This window comes from Phoenix dactylifera, chromosome 15, assembly GCF_051530095.1.
Source record: "Phoenix dactylifera cultivar Ajwa chromosome 15, Ajwa_hap1_PhDact_Kaust_v1.1, whole genome shotgun sequence".
In the NCBI taxonomy this organism is placed as follows: domain Eukaryota; kingdom Viridiplantae; phylum Streptophyta; class Magnoliopsida; order Arecales; family Arecaceae; genus Phoenix; species Phoenix dactylifera.
Window position 1 is genome coordinate 17698891 of NC_143204.1, and position 22772 is coordinate 17721662.

The 22772-nt window shown below is 39.6% G+C and overlaps 2 protein-coding genes across 4 annotated transcripts; both read right to left on the minus strand.

Annotated features, from left to right (window-relative positions):
* Positions 1-3198: 3198 nt before the first annotated feature.
* Positions 3199-8688, minus strand: LOC103704301 (protein DETOXIFICATION 48-like). Of its 2 annotated transcripts, none has more exons than XM_089927496.1 (3): positions 8369-8688; positions 5095-8195; positions 3199-4901 (listed from the first exon to the last, which is right to left on the minus strand). In XM_089927496.1, the coding sequence occupies exons 2-3, from the start codon at positions 5212-5214 to the stop codon at positions 3381-3383; spliced, it is 1641 nt and encodes a 546-aa protein (XP_089783622.1). In that variant the 5' UTR covers positions 5215-8195; positions 8369-8688; the 3' UTR covers positions 3199-3380. The 2 variants fall into 2 exon arrangements, with proteins under 2 accessions (XP_089783622.1, XP_088567626.2); XM_088711500.2 differs by having other exon boundaries at positions 5095-7286; positions 7819-8688.
* Positions 8689-8834: 146 nt separating this feature from the next.
* Positions 8835-20410, minus strand: LOC103704302 (sucrose transport protein SUT2). 2 transcript variants are annotated; one of them, XR_015973521.2, is made up of 6 exons: positions 19658-20410; positions 16135-16880; positions 15984-16047; positions 15857-15900; positions 12353-12451; positions 8990-9128 (listed from the first exon to the last, which is right to left on the minus strand). XR_015973521.2 is itself a non-coding variant. In XM_039134139.3 (5 exons), the coding sequence occupies exons 1-5, from the start codon at positions 20148-20150 to the stop codon at positions 8970-8972; spliced, it is 1506 nt and encodes a 501-aa protein (XP_038990067.1). In that variant the 5' UTR covers positions 20151-20410; the 3' UTR covers positions 8835-8969. The 2 variants fall into 2 exon arrangements, 1 of the variants encoding a protein (XP_038990067.1); XM_039134139.3 differs by lacking the exon at positions 12353-12451 and having other exon boundaries at positions 8835-9128.
* Positions 20411-22772: the final 2362 nt, after the last annotated feature.

A 22772-nucleotide genomic window follows, 5' to 3' on the forward strand; every position in this document is an offset into this window, starting at 1 on the left:
TTCTAAGGCTTTAAAACATTGAGTTTCGAATATTATTAAAGAAAAACTTCAAAATATGCCATTATATAGGTCGACTGATATGGTAAAGGATATTCGTTGAGTATAGGGTGTGGAATTATTGTATCATCAAGCTTGGCATGGAAAGAAGATAGACTATGAAAGAGCTTTATGGTCACAGATCACTATGTTATGTCTGGACAATTAGCATTGTGATGTCATTCTTCGGACCAACTCTGGCAGCATAGCGGAGTATGAAACCAACGGTAGTCGATTCACATACTTATTCATTTCATTTAATGTGTCAATCACGAGTTTCATAAAAGAATATAGACCTTTGATTTTCATGGATGGAATATTTATAAAAATAAGAATGGAGGAGTACTACTTGGTGCCACTAGCAAAGATGTGAATGATGATATGTTCTCCATTGTTTATGGTGTGGTCGATACAGAGACTGATGACAATTAGAAGTGATTTTGTCGAATTTTGAAAGGAGCAATAGATACTTGCAGTAACTATCATGGTTAGAAATTCATATTTATAACAGGTAGATATGAAAAAACTTATCAAAGCAGTGTTGAAGTACTTCCCTCACAGTTACCATTCATATTGTGTCTGTCACATAAAAGACGGCTTCAAAAATCAGGTTTGCAGTGTTATTTTTCTAAATTTTAAGCTACAACTTTAATAATTAAGTTCATTATGATACTGTTGGCCCCATGCTTGATCCTTTGATAATTGTCAATGCAAGTGCTTGCCTATTATTGCGTCGCTAAGAGGAAGAGGCTGCTTATTGGAGAATCTCTAGCATGCTAAATATGATTTTGTATGATGAAGTTGACACATTATTCTATTGCTCGCAGAAATTTTTAGGTAGAAAAAATAAGAAAAAAATAATTTATTTTCACTTAAATTCTTTCACATTAAAACTTCAAGTTGAGGTATCTAGGTTTAATCCTAAATCTAAGATTCAATATATAACATGTACTGAATACTGTGTTTTCAATATATATGCATGAAACCGAAATTTAACATACTATATGAAACTTCATGCTCTCAATTTAATTAATCAATTATGCTTGTATTCCTCTTTTTATTTTCAAAATCCATCAAAATTGTATGTTGATCAAGGCTTTTGCCTTCTCTTTATTGAGTGTCTATAGTTGCCACAGACGAAAATGGTGGGATGAAGGTAGTTGGACAGGGATGCATGCTGGAGAGACACCACTTGTAGACCGGAGAGGCAAAGGGAGATAGCAGTTTGAGGGGAGAATGCACTGTTGCAGATGCAGATAGTCATACCGATTGGCCGAGACAACGTGAGGAGTATGAGGACCTTCGAGTCGACGAACGCCAAGGAGATGATGAGTCAACGGATGCTAGAGAGATGACGAGTCGCAGATCAAGTAGATGGAGAGGTAGCGGAGTGAAAGGGATGTGTAGTGTAGTACAGGAAAAAGTAGAGTTCAATAGGAGAGGAGAAGTAGGAAAGAGGGTTAAGGATTGAGAAATTACAAAGAGTATAATTGTTATCTAGCACTAAAAATTAAAACCAATTTTTGATTGTGGACGGGATGCTATAAAACTAGTCAATAGGGGTTATAAATTAAGGCATGACCTACATATGGACACGCTATTATTTTTTTATTTATTGAGTCGAGCTCAAGCCTTTAGCTACATCTCAACCAATTACGTCCCTAATTATATATGTCAAACATCCTCAGGCCCTTTGACATGTTGTCAGATGGCCATTGATGCAAGCAATCACCGTTTTAAGCAGCAGCAACATTGCGAGAGAGGCCAAGAGGCGGCCATACAAAGATCCATCTAGTCCCTTTTTCTCCTAACGTCATGGCAAAATCTGATAACTAGCAAATGGTTATATGAGTACTAAGAATGGTACCGAAGATGGACACGAGAAAAGAGAAGAAAAGTTGAGCAGCACAGACAAGAAGAGAGAAAGAATGAGGTGAAAGAACAAGGGGATATTTTCCTAAATATTAGGTGTAGCATTCAGTAAAACAGCAAATGGGGACCCTTTATCTTTCCTAGTTCTTTTGTCTCATTGGTACAAGTGAGGAAAGTGGGAGGAAAAGGTAAAGGAAGTGGGGGCTACGGGGAAGTACTGTTTGTAATTTCCTCTTCATTGTTTCTTCAGTTTAGACTATTGCCTCCCATCATCATCCATCACTCTCTCTCTCTCTCTCTTTCTCTCTCTCTCTCTCTCTCTGAGTCATGGAACCATAGACATACATTCAAGAGGATAAGCACTCTTCTTATCAAGTGAGATGGGCCAAAAAATGTGTCTACTTTGGCAACATTTGATGCTTTATTTTGAACAATCGTAATTTGACCTTTATTCTAGATTTGGTTCTTTAAAATTTTACATAGCTCTGATTTCAAAAGAGGGGATCTGATTGTCATAAAGAAAAGGATTGAAATTGGAAAAAGAGTGAGATGACAAGGAGAGAATAACATGAAATTGGAAAACACTAGCATAGGTGGAGGTTTTCTTTCTTTCCTTTTTTTTTCTAATGGAATCCAAGGTAGAAATTTTAATTCCATGATTCTAGACTTTTAAGCATTGCACCAACAAACATTTTATATGATAAAAATATAACTTTTAATACAACGATGTGTGAAAATCATGAAATATCATGATTCTCGAACACATTCAAATGCAGACTAAAAAAGTTTAGCGCATTTAAAGGCCAAAAGTGTCGTGGAGTTTGGACTGTGGAAGATAATTTATGCAGCTGGCATTCTGAAACCAAGGCACAGGTCATCAAAGAACAGAATATGACTTAAAAAAAAAAAAAAAAAAACTAAAATCATGTTGTTATTGACTAGATTAGTCATTAGATTGGAAGGGAATGGAGTCATGGAGATAACAGAGCTGAGCTGGGTTTTTTTCCCCCCCTAAAGTGAACTCCTTTAGAAAAACTAGCACGTACAATGGGAAAGGAATGTCAGTGATAAGGGCATCTACTTTCTAATGGGAACAGGCACTCAAAAGAATGTCAAACTATAAAAGGGACCACTTTTAATGTGATGTTGGTATGAGCCACTGTGGCATATTGTAAGTAAGCTTAGGAACAGTATGAAACGCTAGGAATGGCACGTACGGTCTCAAGTATTCAGACAAACATCTCCATTACATCCCTATCAATATATATACATACAAAGAAAGAAAACTTCGGAGATGGAAAAAGAGAGTTTCATCTATAGCGTCACCTGAATACATCAGATTAAAGTAAGGTTGAACAAAACAAAAAAAAAGCTGAAAAATAAAGAAGTGGAGAAGACATCTAGTCTCTTTCCAAAAACAAAGCCCATGAAAGGGAGAAAGAAGCCAAAAAAAAAAAATCTGCAACTCCGAGTTATTCCACGGAAATGAGCGGATCTGTCTCTAAAGGTTCGCTCTTCCCATCATCACCAATGCACAGGATCTCTTCCAAATTAGCTGTCTTCTTGCCATCTTGACTAGAAGCTGGAATTGCATTCCCAACGCCATCGGAATCATTAGCAATAGAAAGGGCAGCAATAGAGGAAGAATTGGAAGCCTTCGTGAGTTCTTTAGCTCTCTCCGCCTCCACGACCCAATCCGTCGTAACGAGCGCATATGCCATTAACGTAGCGCATGATGCCTGCGCCGCAAGCAAGCCCAACCACAGGCCGGCGAAGCCCATGCCAGCGGCAAAAGCCATGAAAATGGCGACCGGCATCCCGACCAAGTAGAAGGAACCCAGATTGATGGTAGCCCCGGTGTTGGGCCTCGCGCTCCCTCTCAGCACACCGCACCCCGTCGTCTGCGGGCAGTTCCCGAGCTCGCAAAGCCCAGCGATCGGCAGCGCCACCGCCGTGAGCTCTAGAATCTCCTCGTCGTTTGTGAATAGCCTCCCCCACCGGTGCCTCATCGAGGTCGTGAACGCCATCGCCATTAGCCCAAGCACAACCGCGCAGGCCAGCGACACGATCGTAGCTCTCCGGGCCTTGGCAGGCCGACTGGCTCCCAACTCGTTCCCCACCCGGGTTGACACCCCAAGGCTCAGTGCTGAGGGGAAGACATACACCAGCGACGTCGTCTGGATCAGTATTCCCATCGATGCCACCGTCGCCTTCGGATTTACCAAGAGGCCGCACAGCATGATCATGAACTCGTACCACCACCACTCGAGGCACACTGAGGCGCATGTCGGGATGGCGAGCCGAAGCAGCGCCGACCACCCCTTGAGGCAGTCGGCACTCGGGCTCACCCATGAGTCCTTGTAGACTCCGGAGACCAGTACGAAGAGAAGCAAGCAAAGGAGCAGATTCAGATTGGTCCAGACCATTGCCAAGGCCGCGCCGGCGATGCCCATTCCGAAGTGGACGACGAGGAGGTAGTTTAACGGGACGTGGAGGATGACGGAGATGCAGGAGCAGTAGGTGACCGGCAAGGTGATGTTCTGAGACCTCAGGTAGACTCTAAGTGGGTGGAGGAGCGAGAGGAAGACGAGGTCCGGGATAGCGAAGGTGATGAAGGTGTGGGCAGTGGAGGAGATTTGCTCATCCTGGCCGCACCACAGGAGAATCCTCTTCATGTTGAGCCAGAGGAAGGAGATAGGAAGGGAAGCAGAGAGGAGGAGGAGAACAGTTCTCTGGAGGGTGAGGCCCAGGACCTTCCACTGCTTCGCGCCGTAGGCCTGGCCGCAGATGGGCTCCATGCCCATGGCGAGGCCCGACAGGACCGAGTAGCCCGTGATGTTGGCGAAGCCGATGGAGAGGGAGCCGCCTGCGAGCTCGAGCTCGCCAAGGTAGCCGAGGAAGAGCATCGAGATCATGGCGCGCGAATAGAGGACTAGGCCAGTTAGAGCTGTGGGGATGGATATCCTTCCTATGGCTCCCATTTCCTCCACCACCTGAACGCAGTTCATATCAGCAGACGTTAGCATCTATCCGCTAGCTTGTAAGTAAAAGTCTTTCAGGTCTCACATATATTATGGAAGAGCAAAAGCTAAACGTATGTCTTGTATGAAGCACCCGTTTAAAGCAAAAAAAAAAAAAAAAAAAAAAAAAAAAGCTAAACGTATATATAATTACTTGGTTAGTTACCTCAGAGACAGTAGGCCATCTTTGGAGGTCCTCTTCCAAGTGTTCATTCCGGGGGACTAGGAGGCTGGACATTTTGAGGGAGGAGAAGGGAAGGGAAGAGGAGGGTGTGGGATTGCCCATGGTGTTTGATTTCCTTCTTTGTGTTTTCTTCTTCCTCTTTTCCACTAGACTTGGACTACCATGAGGGGATTGGAGGCCTTGGAATTGGTTCGGAAGGGTGAGGAGGGACTATGCTTATATAAGCTAGGAGGACGAGGTTCTCGGACACGTGTCAGTGTTGGAAGAATAAGCAATTTTCAAAGCGGCTTATATGCCAAGTCTTAACACGGCTCTCTCTGACAAGGAAGGAATATGATGTGCAGGAACTGAGGGAGTGAGAGCCAAACCAAGGGAACAAAGCAGGTACATGTTCTTGATGAGGGGGTAGACGTGAAGATCCTTATCTATAGAAACGCATAATAAGCTACTTCCAGTGATTGGTGAGGCTGATGTTAGTGTGTTTTGGCCTTTTCTTGTGTTGGGATTTTTATCTACTTTTAAAGCTACGAGGTTTGCATTCTGGCCCATAGAGCTTTGTGTTCGAACGGATTCGTCGAACGGAATCCATCATGCATGCGTGTATGCAAATGCTCGCTTATTTACCAGGAAGACCATGTTTTGCAGGCATCATCTAATTCGGTCACCGAAAGAAGCTAGTTTTTACCTCTCTTTCTCCGTGCCAATTGTTATATAAGAAGTCTTTCTAGCTTTTAGTAGTTTTTCCTCTCTCTTCTTTTCTCTGGTTCTATTAGGACCAAAAAAAGCTTTTTTAGCTTTTAGTATTGTTTCTTCTTCCTTTTTTCACTCTGGATGTTACTATTATCAATATTTTCCTAGTATTTTTCTGAGGGATTTTACTTTACTTCCTGCTTAGAAAAAGCAAAAGCATGTTTTTCGGTGCTCCATTAACAGGGTGATGTTGGAATCTTCGGGCAAATTAGAGTCTCCCGTTCCCCATCTTTAATTAGTGGGATCTTGTTAGGACGGGAGTGGGCCCCCGTTGCTAGTTTTAGCCGCACCTGCATTAATTTGTTCCCTCTCCAACTTGCCCTCAAGCGTTAATGCCCTCCCCAAGTGCCCTCCAACCCCAAAGAGAGCTTCATGTGTCGAAGACGTAGGCTTCAAGCCCCTAGATCTTTTAAGGCTTCAAAGCTCCAAGGGTCACTCTAAAGGATTAGTGTTGAGACTTTAGTGGGTCCTAAAGCTCCCAATTGACTTCCTAGATACTGTCGCGAACACAACCTCCTAACGCATTGGTTATAAGGTCTGTCGAGTAATAATAGTCTCAATGCGAGCATACTCTCGTGCCCATCCATCCAAAAGCTCAAATTTTTAGATAGAATCTAACACGATATCAGGATCCAGAACATCCAGACTTTTAGATAGGATCTTATCATGGTACCCCTCTGGATCTCGTCCATCGGGCTCTACACTTAAGAAAAATTAATCCTACACCGAATAGGTTAAGAACTCTTATATATGGTGCTTATATACTATTATGCCTATCCATCTAAAAGCCTAGGTTTTTGGATAGGATCTTATTAGGAGGATAATTGATGGGGCAAGAGAGCTAGGGTTGCTGCAATTCACAGGAAATGAAGCGGGGAACAAGTGGGAGCATTATGACATTTTTCCCTGAATTGGTACTGTTGGGGGGAAGCAGTTGGAAGATAAGGAACACAGTGGACAATACGTGTTCCAATAAAGACCACTAGTTTCTTGCATCCTTTTCAACAACATATGGAGAGCTTGTGCTGGGCCGTGGAGGAGGAGAAGCAGAAGCCCCCTAAAAGAACAAGAAGAGCAGAGCAGAGAGAGGAGCAGCCCCACACAAGACAGAGGTGGGCTGAGATGCTGCCGCCCAGGGATCAGCTGGTGAAATGCACACGCGTGTCGGGAGGCACGTACGTGTCTTTCCAGCAGGGGTTGGGAACGTGGGGCTGAAATGGAGAGAAGGAAAAGGATAAGAGGGAATTTGTCTCTCTTCGTGCATATTTATATGATGGCTATGTTCATGAGTCCAACTCGGTGGGCACCTTGTCTTGGCAGCTGACCACCTCCTCTTCCACTCTTTCCCAGCTGCAGTGCACAAGGAAGCTCATGATCGCCCTCTGTTTCAGCTTGAATACAATCTGATTCAACCACGCCCACATCTGCATCGACGAGCAAGCATAAAAAATGGTGTATATTAGAGCCATGACTGCATGAGCGAAGCAGCTTATCCACCCTCAAACTGGTCTCACAGAATGGGCACTCTCTTCGGTCATTGACCGAGTTCGGCACAACGTCGTCATAGCCGCATGCAGTCTCCCTTTTTCTTCTTTCCTCCCTCATGCCTCAAGAACGAAGCAAGCATTGTAAAATATGAAGCAAATTTCTAGCTGCGGCTCAGCACTCGTGGGCAGGGGAGGGCTCATTTCTTGAGGCAACTCCCATTCATGGCATGCATGCATGCATATATGAAGAGAGATGTATGTCAGGAGCCAAAAATGAATTAGACAACGCAGTGTATAGCTTGTTGAGCACAGTATATGCGCTCGTCTATTCAGGAAAATGTTTTTGAACATGAGCATGAGATCAAAGAACTATGGCTACGCCATTAGAATCAAGCTGTCAATGGGATATATGTACATATATTTTATAGCATATGACATGACATAACTAAATATCTTTGAAGGTTTTTACCGAGTGCGGATACTGAGGCCAGTAGTCAAGGGAATTTGTAGTCCAGACCAGAAAGCAGCAGCAGTCGTAGAAGGAAAGCTTTAATACCACCAGCTTCTTGCACCAAAGCATGGGCATCGAAGGCAATCAATCAATGAGAAGTTTTCAGAACCTTATGATGGCCTCAAAATCCAGAATTTATTCCATGATGCTGATGCATGAACCCATGAAAATTGAAGTTCACACCAAGGAAAGCACAAGGCTTGTCTCCATCGAAGCATCGATCAGCATATCCTAATCTTGCTTGCTCGCCACAAAGCTCTCAATCCAAACATCCACGGAAGGCACACTGTTGAGGATGTCATTCTGGCTCCGAATAAATGAGACAGGACGACTGACTGAAGGGCCATTCCATTAAGTCATCTAAGAAGAATCTGTCTATGCTAATCTTCAGGCATAGAATTATGTGACCCATTACACCAAGAGTGAATGGTGTTGGAGATTCCATCAAGAAAAGGTGCATTGTATTGTTCTTTTTGTGCATAGCTGTAAATCAATATTTCTAGGATACGATTAATATTCCAACTTCTAGAAATTCCCCATGTTGGTGGGTAAGATGACTTGCTTCTGAAGTAGCTATTCACAGGCCGGGAAGCCTTCTCAGCCCACTCCAGCCCGAAGCCTTTTGAGTGGAAAGTTCTGCACTGTCACCTAAATGACTATCTACTGAGGGGGACAAAAAAAATCAAGTAAGGATTCGTGCTTTTCTCATGTGTTCTATGGTGCAATTATTGCAATTGGTTTTTAACTCAAATGTCATGGCCATGCATGAAATCCTACCAACATTAGTGCAGGGGTCAATAAAAAAATAATCCAGAACTCTCTCTAGCCCTTTTTTTTAATGCTCTATCATAGCTTTCCCTCCGAGATTTGGAAGATAAAAAAATTTGATTTCAGATTGCAGTAATGCTAGTGACCAACAACCAGAGAGACTGAGAGTGTGTGTATCCTGGGGGCAGCCAAAAGAAGCAGAAAAGTGACAGAAGGAAAAGAAATAAGCAGCTTTATTTAACAAATGACATCTAATATTACATCTTTTCCCATGTGAAATGGCTATTGAACAGCAGCATAGATTCCAAAAAAAAAATGATAAAAAGAATACAATAATACACTTATCTGCGACTCTTTGTCCTTCCAATATAGGATGGAGGAAGACCAACAATTGCCACAACTCCGCTGGCAAAAGCTGCAACTGCTGCTACAGCAAAGGCTGGCGAATTGCTGCCTCCAAATAATTGATCCCATGGTCCACTTCCCAGAGAGACCAGTACCTGATGTTTCACAAGTCCCAACAGCAACAGTTAAAAGCAGTTAAACACTCAATTAATATGCATGGTAACCGAAGACTAAATTCATTTTTGATCTCTATATACAAAAGCTCATGTATTCACATGCAGATGACGTGAAAGTACTTCAAGAGGTTGGACAGATTTTGACAATTACCAAATAAAATGGTTGCCGAGTCAGAGTTCTAATATCCAACCCATTTTCGATTTTGTTCAGTTGTCAAATATGTCATTTTGTCAAGCTTAATCTTCGTAATTAAAGTATGAATCTCACAGCTTATGCTTAGCAAGCTCGCAATTCATGCAGTATGGCTAGGAGTTCTTTGATGCTTGGATTATAGTAGCATTCCTTGTCTATGGAACCACTCATTCAAGTTATTCTTCAGATTTTGAAAGCCAATAACTTGGCCCATTATTCATAGGTTTACTAAGATAAACAAATAGAAGTATATCATCCTAAATCGGAAAGACAAATTGATGAAAATTAAAAAAAATATTATGTTTGAGCCCCAATTTAATTAAAAAATGAAAAATATAACATGAAAGGCAAAGATTTTTCTAATAATCTCAGCAAGTGCAATGTATTTTTTAAAAAGATTAATAAATCATAAAGATATGTTGAAAAAATCCATAAAGGAAAGGGGAAAAAAGTAAATTTGGAAAAAGTCGAAGAAATTTGTTAACAAAAAAAAAAGATGTCTCACAATTTTCATTAAATGTGATTATCAGTCATATATACTTCCATTTGTTAAACCTAATTACAATAAAATTTTGCTGAAATTCTCATCATCATCATTATTAGTTCAAGTTAGAGTTATGATGACACAACAGTGTACATTGAGAACTGAAATATTTTGAAGTGCATCAGAGCAATTGCTTCCATAGACTCGCATTGGATTGACATAATGATATGTGATGTAGAAAAGAAAGAACCCGGTTCTTAACTAAGGTTATAGACCCTATACTGATCCTTTGAAAACATATGCTCATGGAAATGAACATGTCACCTCATTACTCTGTTGTTAATGCATCCATCACTTGCCACTCTAAAAAGCTTCCCTGGAAGATCCAAACTTGCAAGTGTCTTTCTTAAAAAAGATAAAAAGTATAAACTGAACAGTAAGACTTAATTCAAATGGTAGGTAAGGACGAAGGGCTATGATATTAAAGAAATGGTAACTCTTTATCTCGTTTGGAACCAAGAAAATCTCAAACTCTCCATGATCATGAAGTACATGAGGCAGGTTACATAAGGAAAATGATAGGATTTGTCAGATCCGACCAGATTACCGAGAGATTGATAGGAATATTTAAATCATAGAAAACGAGAGATAAAGGACTGGAAAGAATGCAATTAGTTTGGATGGCAGACAGGACTAGTGCACTCAGGGAGATATGGCATTGGTTACTAGAGGAAGACAGGAATTGGGCATGAGCACAGTAAAGGCAAATAGGGAAGAGAGATTACATTGGTCTTCCAAAGTTTCAGAAAGAAGTGAACATGAGTTCGGAGAGAGGGTCTATACATTGCCTATTGACCTAATATGGACTTTTAAAATAGTGATTCTACTGCAGTTTGCTTAATAAAAAAATAATGTCATTTTGCGTACGAAAAGAATTAGCTGACAGTACCTCAAAGCTCCCTCTTCTTACAATGTGATGTGTATTATCATGTAATATACCCAAACTTGTCAAGTTAGCTCTGTTTGGGTTGTGTATGATTGGTCCAGGATTAACTTGAAGTGCTATACATGGCAAACCAACATTTTTTCAAATGGGAGAAAAGCATTTGCTCAACTAGTTTACTTTTTAAGTTAGCCCACTAGCCAATGGGCTAAAATGACATATGGACATCCCTACTTTGCAAACTCAATAAGACAAACACCAAAACTAAGACACTTCCAAATATCCAGCTAAGACACACTGATTTTACCCAAAAAACCATTTTTCAACTTCAACTTCCCCATCTGAAATTCTTTATGGCAGTGTAAGTCTTCCAAGACTGGCACATAGGTGGAAAGCAACTGATGCGGAATAAAAACTGATTGACTCTAGATTCTTTTTGAACCTTTAGAACCTTTATATAGATAATTTTTAAATTAGATTTTAATCTATTATTAGTGTACAAGAGTCCTACTTTAAGTACACATTAGGCAGAATAAGTGAAGAAAATCTGTCGAATCCAAAATTTTTGGTTATTTTAGGTGTCTTTCTATACAGGCTTAAGTGTGAATCCTGAATTTTGTATTCTTAGAAAAGGTTTTGGGTGCCCATGTAGAGATTCATACTTTGTTTCCAAGAATCCTAGTTTGTTTGTAGAAGTCATGAAGAGTCTATAAAAGGACTTATTGGGGTTGGCCAAAAAATCATCATACATGAATTTTAGAAAGAAGTGATTTCTTTAGGCCAAATTCAGCATCCCTCTCCCTCCAGCTCCAAGAAAAAAAAGCATCTCTTCTATTATCTTTGATTTCTCCTAATACGATGCTTGTTTTTGCTTCTAAACCTCACTTTACTATTGTTTTCTACACAAATATAAAATCTGTGATCTGAATTTCTATTATAAGGTCACTACATACCACCACCAATTGACAAACGCCCTTTAGAAACTTGTTCTTTGCATCTATACCTCATCAAATCTTAAAAATAAATTTTAGGCCATTTTAAATTTTGTGATTGCCAAAATCAATTTTTCTTCCCTGTTTTCTATGACAGAACAGCAAGGTCATTTCTTGATCCAAATTCTAGTTTTCCAAACCCTTCAAAAGCCTTCCACACATTTTAGGCCATCAATTGTTGGCTCAACACCAAATTTGGTATTGGAGATAAAGGATTCTATCTTATTCTTCCATTCTTTACCTGAGTCATCTTGCTTTTCCCCCTTTTATCAGGTTATTAAACAAGAAGTTGAGTTCCAAAATTAATGCTCTTTATTAGCATAAATACAAGTAGATCTTTTAATAGTTACAAATTAAATTGACATCTCTCAACAATGATTTGATGTTAAGCAATGTTACATCAAAAGCAATTGTAGCAACTTTAGGTCTTGAAAAGCTTCTTGAGACTGAAATATGGATCAAGAATCATGAATTGAAGAAATTAAAGAACCACTACATGAAGAGCTTGCATCAAAACTTTTCCATGTGCAGGCATATGACCAAAGGTCCATTATGCAACAGTCTCCAATTTAAGATATATTAGTTGCTAACCTTGCATGAAGGTTCCATATATTTGCCTGGAATTAGGCAGGTTGCAATCCCAATTGCCGCAGTTGGAATTGCAAGCAGCTAGTGCAGTTGTTTGGTTGCCTGCAATTCAGTTGCAACTTGCAATTACAATTGTCAAAAAAAAGTCCCAAAGTTGCATTTGGTACTGCAATTAAAAAATGATCGTAGTACCAACTGCAACTTAAGTTGCAAATCCTATCCCGTCCATCTTGTATCCTCTCACCCTCTCAGCATAACTTAAACTACAATTTAATAATTATATAATATTAACATGTCAAGATTAATATTATCATAATTACATATAAAATATAAATTTACCATTATAATAGTACATATTCTTATAATATAAAATAATATTTTCATGATATATTACTATAATGATTATAGTTGTAATACTATAATAACCATCTAATAATATCACAATTTTTATTAAATGGTAGCATTAATAACATTATTATTACATTATAATGATTCTTATTATAATCATTATAATTGTGTTGGAGGCTCCATTTAAATCTTATGTTATATGTATACATGACGGGCTTATAAATAACAACCATTATAATGGTAGAATGGTCGTTATTTAATGTTTTCATTATTCGTCCTAATAAAAATAACATTTTTAAATTCAAATGTTATTCAAATTATGAATTCCCATTTTATACCATCAACACCACTAAATGATTTATACCAAAGTTGTCACTTGTTCCTATTTGTTTACCATAAATGCTGATAAGCAGTTCAAACCAGAAATATCTTTCATTTCTATGAGAATGACCATTCATCCAATTTAAGAGTGGGATGGCAATTCCTCTATTTAAGGAATGGTAATTATTAAGAAATCATGATTCCATTCCTTGTTACACAAACCAAACATCAACATGGGGCCAAAGCTGGATTTCTATTTCATGGTAGGCTGACATTCCACGAAGCAAATGTCGCATAAGGAACTAAGCAAAATCCAAAATGGCGAGGTGCTAAGATTTGCACTGAAGGATCTAGAATGAAATGGAAACGCAGCATTGATGAAGTAATGAAAGAGGATTTGAAAAAGTTGTTAGGCTCGCTAGAGCTAACCTTGGATGGAAATGAACTGTAGATAAGGATCCTTAAAATCATCAAAAATACGATGACATGATTTAATGATTATAGTCACATAATAATGTGCCTTTTCCTTGTTATTTCCTTTTCCATATACTATATAATGGGAATATAAAAAAGTTTGAAGTTTCCTAGCAAATTAATGAAGTGGGTATCAGCAGGAGGAGTGTTTGGTGTTTTTCCATCATATTAAGCTACACAATAATGCAACTGGAATTTTGCAGAAAAATTAACTTTATTTTCATTTACAAAAATAGATCAGTTTCATTTTTTTTTTTTTTTGCAGAAAGTATTCATTTTGGACTTTAGTGGAGTATCATAGCCGTATTCTGAAATGAACACACGTTTAGCTTATAAATACACACTGTGATAGTTGAAGTACACAGATCAGTAATGGATGCATATATAATATCAATCTACATGAACCAAATGTTCACATACTATGCATGAAGATAGAGGTATATGGTCTAAAAAATCCAAAATGGACAGTTCCTGCAAAAAGATAGATAAATGAAACAGTGTGACCCAATAGAAAATTGAAAAATGAGTAAATTTATCCTTACAAAATTCTGCAATGCTATAGGATGTCGTAGAATATATTTATTCTAAATCTTCCCCTTGTTCTATAGGTTTCACTTGATGTGAGACTTGCTTTTACTTTTCAGAATATATATATATATATATATATATATATATATATATACATAATTATTTTTGTTGCTTTAGTCTCTTGAAAGGTCGGTAGAATTATTTGTAAGTTTGAAGTAAGCACGTGAGTATAGCTTACATATTATTACGCTCAACAGAATTCTTTAGGGCGTGTTTGGATTGCTTAAAGAAAGTACTTTTTGACTTTTAAAGAGAAAAAAAAATACTTCTTACAAAATGCGTTTGGTAACATTATTTGAAAAGTGTTTTTACTTTCAATGGTAGTGTTAATGATAGAGCTGGCATGGGAGGAGAGGGTTCTGTAACTAGAGGCCCGGATTCCCAATTTATTATGGCTGGAGGAAGACAACTATTCGAGCCATCTCTACCTAGAGTAGAGCTGAGGGTTGCTTGAGAGGGGATTCGATATGCTATATATTTCCTAAGAGCCAATCATATTCTACTTGAAGGAGATTCAGCTATAGTGATTGGGTAGATTTTAAAATGACCTGAAACTACCTTTGAATACCCACTGTTGTTGGACATTTGAAAACTATCAGAGAACTATAATTGTTGTAAACCATGTCTACAGAAAAACGAACAGTGCAGCGGATTGAGTGGACTCATTTGTTGTTGAGCATTCCAATGGAGTCTTATGGACGTCGTATTCCAGTATTTCTGTATGTTTCAGAGACATTTTATTTTCTAATTTTGTTGGATGTAGGCAAGTATGAGCCATCCATTTTATCAAAAAAAAAGTGTTTTTACAAGAAGCAAAGTCAGAAAAGTTGCTTTAGGAAAAGCTCAAAAACCAAGCTTCTGGCTTCTCTCTCTTTTTATAAAATAGAAGCCACGGTTAGAGAAACCGGTACCGGGCACCGTACCGGTTCTTCGGTGGCACAAGATGGTACGGGCCGTGCCGAGCCCGTACAGACGAGTGAGGGCACGGTACCGTTGGAGAGAGGAAAAGAGAAAGAGAGAGAGAAGGAGGAGAGAGGGAGGGAGGTGGACCCCGGCGGATGGTGGAGGATGCTGGTGGAGGACGCAGCGAAACAAGATCCGGTCACGACTTAAAAAATTTTAGAATTTTTAAGTGAATTCGGCAAGTCACTTGCCGACTTCACTTAAAAATTTCAAAATTTTTAATTTTGCGATTTTTATGTGAAGGCGGTCGGCGATTTGCTGATTTCACTTAAAAATCACGAATTTTTTTAAGCCATGGCTGGACCCCTATTTCGTTCAAAACAGAGAAACTAGCCGCGACCTTGCTTGCCATAGCCTCTGCCGGCCCCCTGCGGCCCTCCCGACCTCTCTCTCTCCCTCCCTCCCCCGTTCGCTCTTTCTTTCCTTCTCCTTCGCCGGCTCCAGCAACAGATCTCATTTTCATTATCGGAACCGTACTGATGAGCCACCGGTATGACTCGGATTGGCCAAAACCGTCCGATTCGAGACGGTTCCGCCGACCTTGACAAAAGCAGCACCAAACATGTCCTTAGGATACTGTTATTTAGTTTCTTTGTTACTTTTAAGTTCTATAGATCTTTCTTTAAATTTCGCAGCATTATTTAGCACTAGAATTGCCCAATACAGGATGATAACTTGCCTTGTTTCCACCGAAACAATAATTCAAGAAATATAAATAATTTCTCATAGAATATTCAAATACTTCTCCTATAACAAGGAAAAAGATACTACTCAAACACAAATTTAGGAATATTATAGTGAGAGAATGTCTACCTGAGGAATCACAATTGCAAGATTTAGAATGCCCATTGCTAATCCTGCAATTTAATTGTCAGTTAGCATATAAAAAACAAGGGCAACAAAATACAAAAGACTTAGAGATAAGAAATGGAGCATCTACCTTGGCCAAGCCTTAAAGACTCAATTCGAGTAGAAATCATTGCATAAGGAATACTATAAGTAACCTGTAAAAATGAGAACTACTTTATAAAGTAACACGCAAAAATGACTTTACTAATTAATGAAAATGTATATTGAAGCTATTTACTCACTGCCAGAGGTGCCCCAAGTACTGCAAAAGCAATTAGTGCAGCAACAACAATGCCATCTGGAGGAAGTCCACTGCTGGGGTAATCCACATTTTTCGCAATTGAAGATATTACGAGCATTGTTACAAAGCAGAAAGACATGAGAATATTTGAGATTCCCCAAACAAGTCCAGTTCCCAACTTCCGGCACAGTTTTTCCATCACAACTGAAGTAAAACCAAGAAGAATAGAATTCAACATCAGACCAAAAGCCCCCATTCTAACTCCAATTTGATAATGTTGCCCTTCATTTGGGTTGCCTCGATAGATCTCTCGGCCCATCCAATCAGTGTCAAAGAGAATAAATGGAAACCATCCTATCCAAGTAAGTGCAGTAACAATCAGAACCATCCAAACAGGCAATGTTAGGTATCTAAAGGATCCTATCAATTCCCAGAGGAAAGCCTCTTGGCCATGGTTTAGCTGCTCTACTGTTCCTTCAGCAGAGTATGGAACCTCACTGCTAGAATTTAGAGGAACTTCTTGGACGGATGATATACTGATATAAGTAGTGATGATAAGAAGAACAAGGTCAAGAAGAAAAGCAGACTTGAGGTTGGCACAGTTGATGCTGCAAGCTGAGGTGACAGTAAAGGGAAAGATGGTAAACCAGCCACTATAAGATCCAGTAGCAAAGCCTAGTATATTTCCCAAGGCCATGAAGAGTGAAAAATAAGCATTAGCTATCCGAGTCCTCCTGTGATCCTTCCCTGAAATAACAGAAAGAATGAAGGCATCTATTAGGTAAGCAACATGTAGAGTAGCCAATCGACATCTGAGTATGACTGCCCCGACCAGATAATAGATATGCCATTTGCTTGACTTAAGTTATCCTGCCGAATTATGAGCAAGTTAGCTTAAATCTTTTGTTCAAGTCTCTTTAAATATCCGCAGACATAAATTTAAGGAGACAACTTTCTGAAAAGAAAAAAAAAGGGGGAAAGAAAGAAATCCTTTGCCTTGCATTATAACTTCCAGAAACCTCTATCCTGATTAAAATTCCTAAAATCCAAAAAAGACTCAGAAGTGCTGAAAACAAAAAGGCATGCTTGTTCAATAGGATTACATTTTATTTCAAAGAAGATTTAGTCTTGCCAAGGACTGTCAAACAAGTAAGTAGTTCTGAGTAGCTTGTGTTCAACTAGAAATTGAACCCAAACTCGTAGCTCGGTTAATAAGTGAGTCAAGCTAGAGAGGCTTGACCTGCTTGCACTCTGCTCTATTGATCTTAAAATAGGAGTAATAATAACTAATATATATTACAATAGCCACTAGATATAAATAAGAATTATTTTTATACTAAAATTACTAAAATTACTAAAGACTCATATAATTCACATGCAGAACAATGTATATCAACTACAATATTGAGATAACAGTGGAAATTAGCTCAAGGTATATATGCAAAGTCCTTGAGGGACCTCTTGCTCTCACTAGATCTATTAAAAGAATTGTTCATAAGCAGCTCAAGTCTAGGTTGAATTAAATATGCTGGATCAGATTCAGGATAATTAGAGAATAAGCCAAGCTTAAGCTCAGCCTGGCTGGCTGATCTTGGCTAGCTTATAATTTTAGTCTTACCTATAAGACCAACCAGTGGAAGAAGACGAACAAATACCAGATTAACATACTAAGGCATAAAAATTAGCATATCCAATTCTGATAAAACCATAAGATTTTAGAAGTTAAAACCCGATGGTAAAAACCTGAAAATCTAGATTTAACTATAAAGGTTAACATTCTAGAGAAAAAGTTGATAGGAGTTGGAATGGAGAAACCTTCCAAAGGAAACAACTTGCAGGTTATAACTACAAAAAAAGGTGTTCTGCCATAAGTAACATGACACAGCACTTGACTAGATGCTGGCAAACTCAATGGTCTAAAAGTGTGTAATTAGATAATTACTAAGACCTTCAGAATAGCAACTCAAAAGCCACTCGAACAGCAACTTATTCGAGTTAAGAAAAATTGTTTTAGATTAATACTAGGACTGAGCTATTTGGATCTCCGTAAATCAATCAAAAATGCTTCGTGTGAACATTAATGGGACATGAATGATAAGACCTAGTATAACTAGCACTCCTTTGTTCCTACGACTTCCATGCATATAAAATGTTATTTTCTAGAGGTCAGGCTGATGCCATGCCCATGAAATTTTCATGCCACATCAGTAATCCCATATTTCTATTCTATTCATCAATCTAACTAACAGTAGCATACCATTTGGTGTGATTTTTGAGGTTTACTTCCATCAAAGGTAAAATGTGTCATACTTCCCTAAATCTTAAATTACAATTTTCTGTTCTAGAAAGTTCAAAATGTCAGTCATGATTCCTATTTCAGTTTATGATAAAAGCCTAAGACCCTGCATTTCCCATTTCAATTTCCATTTTTCTATAGGTCTAAGAATTTTGTAGTGTATGAATGATAATGCTTACAAGCCATTTATCCTTTGAATCAAGTTAATAGCCTGAGACATTACACATTTCACATCAGTTTTCCTTATTATCAAGGTCTACAGGTTTTCAAGTCTACATTCGGTAATGCTTACAAGTCACCTAAGCAAGTAATAACCTAAGAAGTTGCATTTCCCGTTTCAATTTTTCTAGTTTTCTGTAGGTCTAGGAGTTTAGGAGCTCAAAATTACAATACTTATGCGCCATCTATGCAAACTAGTAAAGTAGTAGGCCTGTAGAGTCCTCCCCTGATCCTCTCAAAGTGGGCTAGAGTCCCTTCTCTCTCTCTCTCTTCCCCCATCCCCTCCCTCACCCCCCTCCCTCTCTCTCTCCCTCTCTCTCTCCCTCTCTCACTCATATATTCTACTAATTGGACATATATAAAGGCATTGAGTCCTAGCAAATTAAGTCAGTTAAATTGAAATAGTCTGACTCGCCTTCTAGTGTGATGGGCACCATCGTGATCCAGACCAGAATCCAATAAACCTCATGAATCATGCTGTTTCCCAGCTACGAAAAGGACACAACAACACGACATTCTCTACCTGGTGCAATTCCATCACGAGGGACCATGGACACCAAATCATCTATATAATTCCAAGAATCATCATGTAGGAATAATGAATTAAGACTTAGAGCAGAAAAAAATTCCTATCAACAGCATTAATCCTATGCCAAAATATATTCATACCCTTGAAAAAAAATGAAACAACTTCCATGCCACTGACAGTCGTTTCCTCCTTCAAAAATTAGCATATCTTCAACTCAACGGAAAAAGACACATACCACCAGTAATCCCCAGCATGGCATTCAAGTAATTCTACCAAAAATTCAATGTCATTAACTCAGCTATTAAAGGAAAGGGAAAGTCCATTGCTTTCAAGATTCCGGAGCCCACATAACCTTCGGCTTCCTCTACCCTATTGAATCCCAAAACCGGGCAAACCCCAGCTCCGCCGCGTCGCAACGAAATCAAGAAGGAAGAGAGAGAGAGAGAGAGAGGGGGAGGGAGAGAGAGAGAGAGAGAGGACCTGCGAGGTCGGCGAGGAGGGCGCGGCAGGGGCCCTGGGTGGCGTTGTTGCCGACATCAAGGAGCCAGAACCCCAGAAGGTAGACGGCGATGGCGCGGGGTCGGCGGGGCCAGGCGGAGAGGTCGCCGAGGAGGTGGCCGAGGTCGGCAGAGTGACTGACGAGGAGGACGGCGAGGGCGATGGTGGCGACGCCGCCGGCGATGAAGGGGCGGCGGCGGCCGAAGGGGCTCGCGGAGCGGTCGCTCAGGTAACCAACGAGGGGCTGGACGATGAGCCCCGAGAGCGGCCCGCACAACCACACCAGGCTCGCCCATGCATGAGGGATCCCCAGCTCCTGGACGTACGGCGTCAGCAGCGACAACTGGAGGGCCCAACCGAACTGAATCCCGCACGCCACTGACGCCACGCGGAGGACCCGCCGCAGCGGAACCCTAGGCGGCGGCGGGACCACCGCAGGCGCCGCCCCGTTCCGATGCCTCTCAGGTACCGTCATCTCCCTCCTCTCTCTCTCTCTCTCTCTCTTGGGGTCGCGTCGCCACGGGATCTGGAGTCGACGAGGGCAGGGGAGCGTTCTTTGTCGAATTAAACGAATTCTTTGAAAATAATAATAAATCGGTTGGGCATCGATCCGGCGAATCGTAGGAGAAGCAGGGAGAGAGAGCGGTAGGAGAACTGGAGAAGCAGGGAAAGAGAGCGGTGCACCAAGTTGACGTTATGGCATCAGCGTCACATGGAGTAAGCGGAACCGTGAAGGGAACGGAAGTGGTGGGTTTCGAATATATCTGAGTTTTAAATAAAGGCTCAGATGCCGCTGAGTTTGGATTTAATGCCTTCGGGTTTGTTACAGCGCCGTCGGAGGATTGGACTAGGGGAACTGACGCTGCCGTTGAGATAGCCTGCGGAGCAGCGTACTGAACGTTATCGATCGGACGGTCGTCATAAGATGGGAATCAGCTGATGGTATTAGCTTGAGTTGTACCTGCGGGACAGTAGGCGGATTTGCTGCGGAAGTGGGCGATCGCATGACGGCACGAGGGTCGATTTATTGTGGATTTTGAGAAGGAATTACGTGGGCAAAGGACAGTGGACGCCTCAATTGTAGTGCGGGCGGAGGAGGTCCTCTTGGGAAGAGATTCTGCGACCATCTTCGGGTGAATTCGGTGGACCTGAAGACGGTAATTACCATCCGCTGCTAAAAAAACATCCAAATCATGGTTTGCAATAAAATGGCTATTCAGATATAGTATATATTTCGGAAGGTCAATAAGATAGCCGATTGGATGGCGTCTTTTGTTTGCGAAGAAACCACTTATAAATGGACTAGACAGAATTATCTAGTGTTCTTCCGAATGTACTGTATTTTAATTTTTTTTATTTATATTCATACACTTATGATACGATGTTTAAAAAAAATTATAAAAAAAAAGGCCGCTGGCTCTTGGTGGATGCGTTCTACGGGTTCAAGTAACGCCCATGTACATGCGGTCAGCGTGTCATGTGGGATAAGAGAGCTCTGTTCCTGGATAGAACCTGGAGTTTCCATGTGCAGTACTATATTTTTTCTCACTATATATGGCGTCAAGTTGACCAACAAATGGAAGGTGTTTCTGAACCAGCATATGATTTGATTGCCGTGAGTTTTTTTTTTAAAAAAAAAAGCTTTGAAGAGTAGGGAGCAAAGGTCTCATTCATACGCATCATTAATCCAAACGTGTTCCCAACGCATGTCTTCATTTGATAACTATAATTTGAGGTTCCACCGAGAAAAAGATACCTATAATTTGAGGAGGCATTTGTTTCTGATGATCTGTGTGGATATTCTTTATCTATATATGCATCTAGATTTACTTTTTTTTTTTTCTTGTCTAAAAGATATAGTATGGATATTTAGGTTTTTATTATAATCAATTCATGCGGACTGCTATAGTTGCTACTGATCGTTACCCAAAAAAAAAAAAAAAAAAAAAAAGCAAAGCTAAGCCTAATGAGTTTGGTTGGCAGGAGCAGCCCAATGTATTTAGAGGCCTAACGCCTTTTTGTCTTTGAGGTGTTTCTGCAGTGGGCCGGTCTAAGGCGAACTCTTTCCATTTTGTCTTGAGGCCTTTTCCATGATGGTTTTTTGTGGACTGGAATATTAAGAAATCGCCTAAATCGCTTAAAGGTTGGGCCGACCCTGTTAGTTGGTGGCTATCGTTGATGGCGCTTATCATTTTTGGCTAAGGATATATTTGATTGCAAGAGAATCTATGGAAGAAAAAAAAAAGTGGGGTAAAATTTTTTCAAAAAAATAAAATTTTTTTTGAGGATCTAGATTAATTGATTTTCTATAGAAACAAATAAAAAAATATTTTTTTGAAAAAAAATAATTTATAAATGATTATAATTGTGCTTCCTCTATGATGGGCTCTATTCCTTGCTTCTACTCGATAGGTGATGTTAAAAGAATGAGAATGTTCTTATACTCATTTTACTTTAAAAAAATGTACAGTGGCCTATTTTACCATTTTGCTAAAAGAAGTATTCAAAGGACATGCTCTAGTTTGCATTGTCAATTGAAAGTTGCTTGGTTGTTATCAATGGAAATTGTTTTAATATTTTAGTACAATACAAGTTAGTTTGTTGGTTTTGTGATGTGACTGCCTCTTAATAATGGAAAAATATATGTTAAATGATGACATCCTTAAGTTACAATTGCACGATGAAAGTAGCTTATTGGCACCTTTTAGCTGTTCAAGCAATGACAACTTAGATGGTAATCATTATCTGCTTCTTTTTTTTTTTTTTACCAACCAGTGGGGATTAGATATAGATCCTGACAAAAGTTTATCAACATGAACCTCACTTATTTATTAAATAAGTCGAAATTCAAGATTCAAATACAACCTTTATCCAACTTGTATAGCTCATATGCTAAATGGTTTGAATTAGATTAAACAAGTTAAATAAATTAAAAAGGATTTAATGACATTAATTCCACTATTTCATGCCTTCACCTAACTATCCTATCCAGTACAATCCAATTCTAAAGTATAGTTGCAAGCTGTTATCCTAGATGCTAAAGCATGAATATTTTGTGCCTGTTGAGAAAAAATAAGTTGTAATTATATAGCGGTAT